General features: G+C 32.4%; 1 protein-coding gene and 1 pseudogene across 1 annotated transcript; both read left to right on the forward strand.

The window, feature by feature from the left end:
• The first annotated feature begins 1670 nt into the window (after positions 1–1670).
• Positions 1671–5096, forward strand: LOC146887002 (uncharacterized; annotated as a pseudogene).
• Positions 5097–7410: 2314 nt separating this feature from the next.
• Positions 7411–9098, forward strand: LOC146887003 (uncharacterized). The gene is given in 7 exon segments (XM_085671972.1): positions 7411–7419; positions 7637–7655; positions 7658–7728; positions 7814–7921; positions 8006–8386; positions 8488–8555; positions 9068–9098. Coding segments are annotated over 7 exon segments (687 nt in total).
• The last annotated feature ends 647 nt before the right edge of the window (positions 9099–9745 follow it).

Raw genomic sequence — 9745 nt, forward strand, 5'->3', positions numbered from 1 at the left:
TCCACGAAGAACTTTGCACCAATCACGAACGTATCTATGTTTTTCAACCCCAATTTCACATGAACCCTAAACCCCTAATTCCAGCGAGGGTTCACCCAACTTTCTACCACTTAAGCATTTTCAGATAACAATTTTAGCATACAAATTATTCTCACATCATAAAATTACTCCAGACATTCAAACATCACCACAAAATCCAAAAATCCGCAGAGATTGAACAAAACAGTGTGTGCCACCTGACGGGCAGTACCTAGCTGCCAGGCGGTGCATAGACGAACCCAAAAAATAGGCTCTGTAGGCATGAGCCGCCTGGCGGGCCTTCAACGCCGCAGGCGGTTTGTGGGAATTTCCAGAAAACGCCAAAAAAAGCAATGAATCTCCAATTTACACATTCCAACACGTCCAGAACAATTCGAAAAACATATACATGATATAACACGCAAAATCAGCTCCCCTAACCTGGATTAAAGCTTTCTCCGAGTATTCTTCTACTTCTTTCCTTGAACTCCAAATGATCTCCCTTGTCTTCTCTCAATTCAGCCCCCACTGATCCACCCACACTCTTAATTCCTCACTAAATTTCGCACTCTCTGTCTACCTCACAATACCCTCTGCAGAAACCTTTCTCTTCTCTCACAATTAGACTTTTAGTGGTGTTTTAATGGTGGTTTAAGACCCTAAAACGAAAACTGCATTAAGGGTTAAGGTAATGACCATTCAAGCTCACTAATTGTCTTATTTTTCCAGCTACCCTTTTTCTGTTGTTTCTGCTAGGGTTTCCCTAACTTCAAATCAACTAAAAAAATGGCAAAAATAAAGTTTCATTTGGGTCTTCCAAGATTTGAACCCACACTCATGTACATACCAACTCAAAGCCAAACCATTCAACCAATCCAGATTTCATACTAATCAATATAATTCAATTATTATAAAAAAAACCCACAACACGTTTAATATACACAAAAATAATACTAACTTAATAACACACCAAAAAAATAACATACATAGGACTCAAACCCAAGTCCTCTCACACACACCAAGTACTCTCAACCACTTGAGCTAGTACTTTTCCACATCATACCTTCCGCATTTATTACCTTAAAGGTTCTCCTTACCCACATTTATCCAATAATTACTTAATTAATTATTTAATTTTTCCCGGGTCTTACAAATGGCAGAGAGAGGCTGATCAATATATTTTAACCAAACTTTGCTATTCTACAAGATTTCCATTTTTCGTATTGCAGTGCCACTCCTTTGTCTGCATCCAGCTGATTAGGAACTTAATTGATTCCCACACATCTTATACATTCCCACCATCTTGGTTTACCTTGAATATTTGTTTAGAGGATCTCTTGATCTTTCATTAAGTTGATAAGAATCTTTATTTGGTTCTTCAGTCTTTATGATGTTGTGACTAGTAACATGTATGATTTAAGTAATTAGTTTTTGTCAAAAATTATTGCATTTCACGGCGCTTTTGTGTTTATTTCTTGGATTTCATTGCTTCGTGGCATTTAAACTTGGACCACAAATATGATTTTCTGAGTGATATATTTTTTGGACCATAAAGCTGAAACAATTATCTAATTCAATTATGTCTTTTATAGCAATTATCTTAACAATAGTTGAAACAATTATCATGGAAAATTAACGAGAAAACCATAGTCATGGACAAGAGTTGGATGAGTCAACCAAGATCTTCTAGCAGGTACTTAGATGGTTTAAACAAATTTCTCAACTTTGCATTTAGTAATGCAGCATAAGGTGAACAAATTTTATGTTCATGCAAGAATTGAAATAATTGTTGTTGGAGTAACCGAGTAGAAGTGTATGAACACTTAATTTGTGATGTATTTGATAAAAGATATGATAAATGGATTTTTCATGGGGAAGGTGGATCTTCAAAAGTGGATAAAGGAAAGGCTAATATGCATGATAATTTAGATGAACTTCTAGAGGATACTTTCATGATGCCTAAGTGTGATTTTGATGACATCATGGATGAAGATGAAGATTTTGATGTAGAAATGGTGAGGATTTACAATTTAGTACGTGATGCTCGTCAGGAACAATACCCGGGTTGTAAAAAATTCTCAAAACTATCAATCATTGTTTGTTTACTCCGTATTAAGAACCTTTATGGGTGGAGTGATGTATCATTTAGTGCGCTACTACTATTGCTCAAAGAATTGCTTCCTGAAAACTCTTATTTGTTGGTAACGTTCCAAGATTGCAAATACTTAATCAAAGAGTTAGGTTGTAGTTATGAAAAAATCCATGCTTGTCCTAATGACTGTATCCTATTTTGGAAAGAGCATGAGAATGAAGATACATGCCCCAAGTGCGACGCTTCTAGATATAAAGAGATAGTGTGTCTAAATCTTAAGAAGAAAGTTTCTTGCAAGGTAGTTTCTCCTCCGGTTCCAGCCAAAGTGTTGAGGTATTTTCCTCTTAAATTTGGGATCAAGAAGTTATATATGTCATCAAAAACTGCTGATTCAATGAAATGGCATGAGAATGGTCATCCTAATGATGGAAAATTAAGGCATCCTGCACATTCACTTGCTTGGAAAACTTTTGATTCACTACATCCTGATTTTGCATTGGATCCACAAAACGTGAGGCTTGGGTTAGCAAGTGATGGATTTAATCCATATAAGACAATGAGTAGCAAATATATTATTTGGCCGGTTGTTCTAATGTCATACAACCTACCTCCATGGGCCTGCATGAAGCAACCTTATTTGATGTTATCTTTACTTATTCCAAGTCCTTCTTCCCCTAAAAGTAGCATAGATGTCTATTTAAAACCTCTAGTTGATGAGCTAAAGGAGTTATGGGAGAAAGGATTTGAAACCTATGATGCCTCTAGTAAGTAATATTTTAATGTTCGAGTTGCATTACTTTGGACTGTAAGTGATTTCCCTGCCTATGCTATGCTATCAGGTTGGCGTACTAGTGGAAAGTTGGCGTGCCCTGTGTGTAACTATGATACATGGTCCAAGTACTTGTCGAAAAGTAAAAAGATGTGCTACATGGGTCATCGTAGATTTTTGGACTCTAATCATAAATGGCGGAAAAATAAGAAGTGTTTTGATGGCTATGAAGAATTTAAAGTTGCTCCGATTCCATTATTAGGTTCTACTATATTGGAAAAAAATGGCGAAAGAGAGAATTTATTTGGAAACCCTCAAAAGAGGAAAAGAAATAATGTTGATCTATAGACAAAAAAAGTATATTATTTGAGTTGCCATATTGGGATACTAATTTGCACCGTCACATTCTCGATGTAATGCACATCGAAAAGAACATTTGTGAAAAAGTAATAGGAACACTATTGAATGTAGATGGAAAATCAAAGATCATATCAAAGCTTGCCTTAACTTGGTAAAGATGGGTATAAGGTAGGACATTCACCCAATAGAAATAGAACCAAATAAATATTTGTTACCACCTGCACGATTTACTTTTTCATAAAAAGAAAAGGATATCTTTTGTGGCATTTTGAAATGAGTGAAGCTTCCAGAAAATTATGGGTCTAATATTTCTAATTGTGTTCAACTTGAGCAGCAAAAACTTCTTGGGCTTAAAAGTCATGATTTTCATATTCTGATGCAAGACTTACTTAAAATAGCAGTACGAAGAGTTTTACCAAAAGAAGTCGCAAGAGTTTTAATTAAGTTAAGCTCATTCTTCAATATTTTATGCTCCAAAGTTATCAATATTGAATTATTTGAATGTTTGGATGTTGAAATTGCATTGATTCTTTGTGAATGGAAAAGAATTTTCCCTCCATCTTTTTTTGTTATAATGGTTCATCTATCAATACATTTAGCATACGAAGCTAGAATTGCAGGACAGTGCATTACCGTTGGATGTATCCAATTGAGAGGTAATTTGATTTATATTTTTGTCCTTTTGTAGGTTTCTTCTTAATTTGTACTTAAGTTTTATACTTTTATGCTTATATGTTTCTTCTTAAGTTAAAGAACTATATGCGTAATAGACGTTATCCAGAGGGTTCTATTGCAGAAGTGTATATAGCAAATGAATGTTTGACATTTTGTTCAAGGTACTTAGATAATGATATCCAAACAAAATTCAATAAACCAGCAAGGAGTTTAGATGGTCCTATAGGAGATGGAGTCGTGGCAAGTTTGGATCCTCTTACATGGGAGCAAGCTCATCGATATGTGTTATTCAATTCTGAAGCTATCAAACCATTTCTCAAGTAAGAAGATATGCATACTCAAGAATACATATTATTACTACACTTTATTATAGTTTACTTAACATATATAGCATATTCATTTTTTTTATGTAGGCAACATGAAGAATTTGTTTTCAGTCACAGTCGTCAAGGTTCAACAAGAAAATGGAATAAGGCTAAAGATCAATGTCTTACTTTTCATGAATGGTTTGAAGATCGAGTAAGGAATTTAGATGTTAGTGAAGATGTTAAATGGTTGTCTAAAGGGCCAAATACAGTTGCGAGAAGATTTTCTGCATATGCAATAAATGGCTACAAGTTTGTCATTGAAAGTCGTGAAAGAAAAACATAAAATTCAGGGGTTATGGTTGTTTCATCTGCAATCAAGTTTAGAAGCAAGAAAGATGAAAATCCGTTAGTAGAAAATGTTACCTACTATAGAGTTTTGAAAGATATAATTGAATTGGATTACTATGAACATTTCAAGTTTGTGTTGTTCAAATGTCATTGGTTTCAAATTAAACAAGATGGTTTTGGATTGGTACTCATAAATTTTCCAAGGTTGATATATGAAAATGATCCTTTTGTATTTGCATCTCAAGTAAAGCAAGTGTATTATACAAAAGATCCAAATGATGATTGGCATGTTGTTACTAACACCACCCCTAAAGGTTTGTTTGATATATATAGTGATCTAGAGAATGAAGATGTGGAAAAGCACTTGGATGATCAATTAAGAAGTTCAATGTTTGTTCAATTTACGGTTAATGAAAATGAAAATATTTGGTTTAGGGACGATGTACCTGGAACAACCATTGATGCAAGTTTAACAGATAATGGAAAAACAAGAGAAGAACCTAGACAAGAGTCACTTGATGATTGAGTTCACTATTTAAATTGCTTATGTTTTTATTTTTTTACAGTGGTACAATAAGGGCAAGAGGTAAAGTTTCATGGGTTACCAACTCAATGGAAGATAACCTTAATTATCAAGAAGTTCAAACATACACCAAGAAGCGTAAGGCTTCATGGCCAAGTGGATCAATGACTGAAATTCTTAATGAGCTAGAGGAGACAACATCAAGTCCTTGCCTAACACCCTTGGCACCCTATTTGATTAACAATGATAGTAAGTGTAAAGTACTTGATAATATATATTCTTTAGAAAAAAAATACAAAAACAAGATTATTCTTTTGTCATTTATTAAAACAGGTCTTGTTATCAAGAAGAAAAGGGGTTCAACAAAGTGTCTTAAGACTCATGGTTTGAGTCATGAAGATCGCACCAAGTTAGACTAAATATTCTTGGCCAACCTATTGGTCAATATAGGGCTGCCTTGAGCTCTTATTTGGGAACATTGGCTAGGAATGCACACATTGCTCCTTTGACATACACAACTTGGAGAGAGTTGAAAAATAATTGGGAGGATATGTGGCAAACAGTCAAGGTATCATTTTTTTCTCATCATTGATATATGCTATCTATTTATTTCTGAATTGATTTTGGACCAAGATTGAACGTTAATGTCAATATATTAGTGTAAAGAGTTATACAAATTTGTCACTGTTTTTGGATCAGTTTCAAGATAAGATAACATTATTTATTTTTTATGATAAAGACAAAGCAACTCATACTTGCTTTATTTGTTTCAAGATTCAAATACGAGTAATTCTTTTATTTTATAAAGTTTGACACATCTTGTTCTGTATGTATTATGTATATTTTGATTCTTGCTAAAGTTTCCCCTCACCTCTGTAGTATGTTCTTCTTCAAGATTATGGTAACTTCATTCCTCTCTCTGTATATCAAACAAGATAAGGTGCCTTCTTATATTATCTTTGCATTTAGGTCCTTTTGTGTAGAAACTATATGAGTTAGGTTCCTTACATTACAAATGTATTTTAGTTCTGTTTTGATACTCTGCAGATGAGTGATTAAATGTGTCTTCAATCTAATGAAGTAAAACTGCTACAAAATATAATTTGTGTATAGAAGTTTCACAAATTTTCTGATGGTTGTTAAATTACTACAAATCATCACTCTAGCTATAAATTTGTGGTTTTACTTAATGGGAGTTAAATGCTTATAACAGCAAAAATTAAAGTGGAATTAGGGACTATGACAGTTTATAAGTAATACATACATAAAAATTGTGAAAGGTCAAGTAAATCTTTGAAAAGTCATTTAATTTATAATCAAAGTCATTAGAAGTTATGATAATGCCACATCATTCTTTACAACATTTTTTTTCTTTCGTAATTGTATATTGAAAATATTTTTAAAATATTTAAATCTTCAATCGGTGATATTTATGATATTATCTTTTTTATAAATTGACAACATATAATATTTGGATATCACCATAGTGACATCTTTATATTTAGATATTGGGACAACAGCTGAAGTCATTTCTCATGTGCTACACATCAAATGAGGTCCTTGCATTTTGTCAGAAGCCAATTCTTTACAGGGGCCACTTAGATTTAAATCTGCCTTTGTATTGAAATTTCATGATTTTTGAATTACATGTGACAATCGAAGTGCCAACAAGATTTCAAAATCTTTATTAATTGTTGGGTGCATGGCAATGTATTTCGTTAAGTTCCTTCAAAAATGAATGTTTCTCTACCAGTGATGAGTATGTTTCTCATAAGATACTTTGTTTACTTGTTTTTTAGTATGAGTATCGTCTGCTTAATGAATGTGAAATGGCATCTACCTTTAAATTTAAGAAAACCTTACTACAAGCAATGTCTGGAATACTTCTTCATTTTGGTTAATGATGGGACAATGGTGTAACCATGTTGAAATGTTGAAATGTTAATTAGACGAAATCCATTCTTGTGACTTTGTGGGATAGTCAAAACAAGGTTTGGACTTTGGACTTTGGACTTTTTGAATGTTGTTTATTTCCATTTGGAATGACTTTATGGTTTTATTTTGAACACATAAGTTATTTCTGAATTGATATTAATGTTAATTCAAATATGTTTTGGTGTAGTCAAAGTTTGATATAGAAGAACGTGGTAAAAAATGGGTCTTGCAAAGTATTGGTTCAAGTTGGAGGACTCACAAATGTCACTTGAAAAAGAAGTTCTTCAAGCCAAACATGAAGGAAGAGTACAATTTAAAGAATTGACCATCCATTATTCCACTTGAACAGTGGAAAATACTTATTAAGTTTTGGAAATCTAACATGGCTAAGGTAATAGTAATTTATAGTTTATTTTTAGCTATGTTATTTCCTCCTTATGTGATAGAGGTGCTATTTTGTTCTGTTTGTTGGTATTGGATGTTAATTCTCATATTAATTAGATGTTGAATTGTACATATTTGATCTTTTTTCCTACCTTTTGGTTGGGTTACTTTCTTACTTTGTGATTAAATTTTTCCTTTGCTAATGTAGTGTTTTTATTTTAAAGGAACGTAGTGAGAAGAATAAATTAGCAGAGCATAGTATACATTTGTCCATACCACTGGATCAAAAATCTTTGTAGAAATTCGTAAAGAAGAGGTAAGAAAACTAGTTAAGGACAATTTTTCTTGTGCTTTTGTAGGAAAATTGGTTGAACTAATCTTACATATTTTAATTTTAATAGAGGATGAAGAATGTTGATGCTAAAGAGCCCTCCCGTGTAGAAATGTTCCTTTTGACACATAAGTCAAAGAATGGAAATAAGACAAAGGATGGAACAAGTAGAATTTTTGTATGAACATCTCTATCATTTATACTTAATTTTGTTTGACACTTATAATTCTTTCAAATTAAGTAGATGTGCTTTGATTTTCAGTCAGAGCTTGAGGAGGTCATTACTTTACACCCTGAAGTAGAGGAAAGCACAACTCAGGATGATTTATTTTCCCAAGTCTTGGGTAAAGAGAGACCTGGCTTTGTACACACATATCGAAAAGGGGTTGCACCTATAGATTTATGGGGAACTAAGTCTACAATTGAAATCCAAAAAATAATAGATGAAGTAAAAAGGAATGCTAGAGTAGAGATACAAGAGGAGATGCAAGTAAAATTACAAGAACAAGTGGAAGCCATCAAAACTGAAATGTTTACTACTTTTAAAACATTTTTGGCTCAGCTGCAGACATGCTTTCCAACAGTAGCAATTCCAAAATTTTCTAGCATGTGGAATCCAAATATAAATGAAAGAGATATGAAGGTATGGTTTTATTTAACATCATTTTAGGTCATTGTTTGTTCGCTTATTGTAAATATATGCATCCTTGTAAATTTGTTTCATTTTTTTCTCTTCAAATTTAGGACAAAATTAACTCTCATAGGAAGAAAAAGCGGAAGGAGGAAAAAGCTCAAAGGAAACATGTTGAAAGGTAAATTCATCACATCTAACATCAATTAGTTGTGTTTTTAGTTTGTTAATGAATTTTTAAAATTGATGTTAATTATCATTTTATAAATTTTATAGTAAATCAAAAGAATCTAAAGCAAAGAAGGCCAAAGTTTTAAAAGATTTAAATATGCCCGAGCATCCTCCCACTATGTCTCCCAATATAGTAATTTTTTATTTGTTTCTTTACATATGATAGTAATACTTGTTTTTACATGTTTTCCCCTTCCCTTATTATTCATTTATTCATTTCTTAGTTAATCATTTTCCTTTGCATGTATTTTTCATACTTCAAGACATGATTCATATATATTTAATCATTTTCCCTTCTTGTATTGTTTAGTTTTTAGTGTATTTTCCTGTTGAGATTGAGATTGAATATATTGTTTGATGTGTGTATTGAATATATTACTTGATGTGTGTTAGGGGTTAAGTCATGAATATTTAAACAGGCAAATTTTTGTGTTGATTTTAGTTTATGTGTTGAATTCACAGGGTAATCCTTGAAAAGGTATTCACAAACTAGTGGATCCAAGCCTTGAAGAAAGTTATCCAATTGAATCAGTTCTGAAGGTTAAAGCATTGTTTTTCTTTCAATAATAATTTAATACAATACATTCAATTTGATTTTCAAGATGGTATAAGCCTATTTATTCTTAATTATGTTTTTTTTACGGACATTGAATGAGTTGAAAGCAAAGACACCACAAAAAGGAAATTTTAGTGGTGCTAAGCTCAAGAAAAGTGGGAAAAAATAAGGACTTTGTCATGGTTGTGTACATTACTTGTATTTGCAATTGGTTGAGAACATATTTTCTTATTGTTGCAAACTTTTTTTCTTATTGTCACAGACTTTATTTGTTGATGCCTAGCAAGTCATGATGCTAGTACAATTAGGTACTTGTTTGTAGCATTTTATGGGACAATTTATACATAGACAATATTTGATTTGAGTGGATACAGTATTCAGAAACTGTGGTTGTATTCAAATGAAAGAATTAGAATATTTTTGTGCTTGCATTTCTCCTTTGGACTATTATCTCCTTTGGACTATTATGAAGCCTTTTCTCTCGCACAATTCACGTTAGGGGCTAGAATGCATAGTATCAACAAGAAGCCTAAATTGAATTTTACCTAAATATTATCGTAGGATTGTTTCAATTTAAAAAAAAA

This window comes from Vigna unguiculata, chromosome 4, assembly GCF_037176805.1.
Source record: "Vigna unguiculata cultivar grain cowpea cultivar isolate G323 ecotype 2 chromosome 4, ASM3717680v1, whole genome shotgun sequence".
In the NCBI taxonomy this organism is placed as follows: domain Eukaryota; kingdom Viridiplantae; phylum Streptophyta; class Magnoliopsida; order Fabales; family Fabaceae; genus Vigna; species Vigna unguiculata.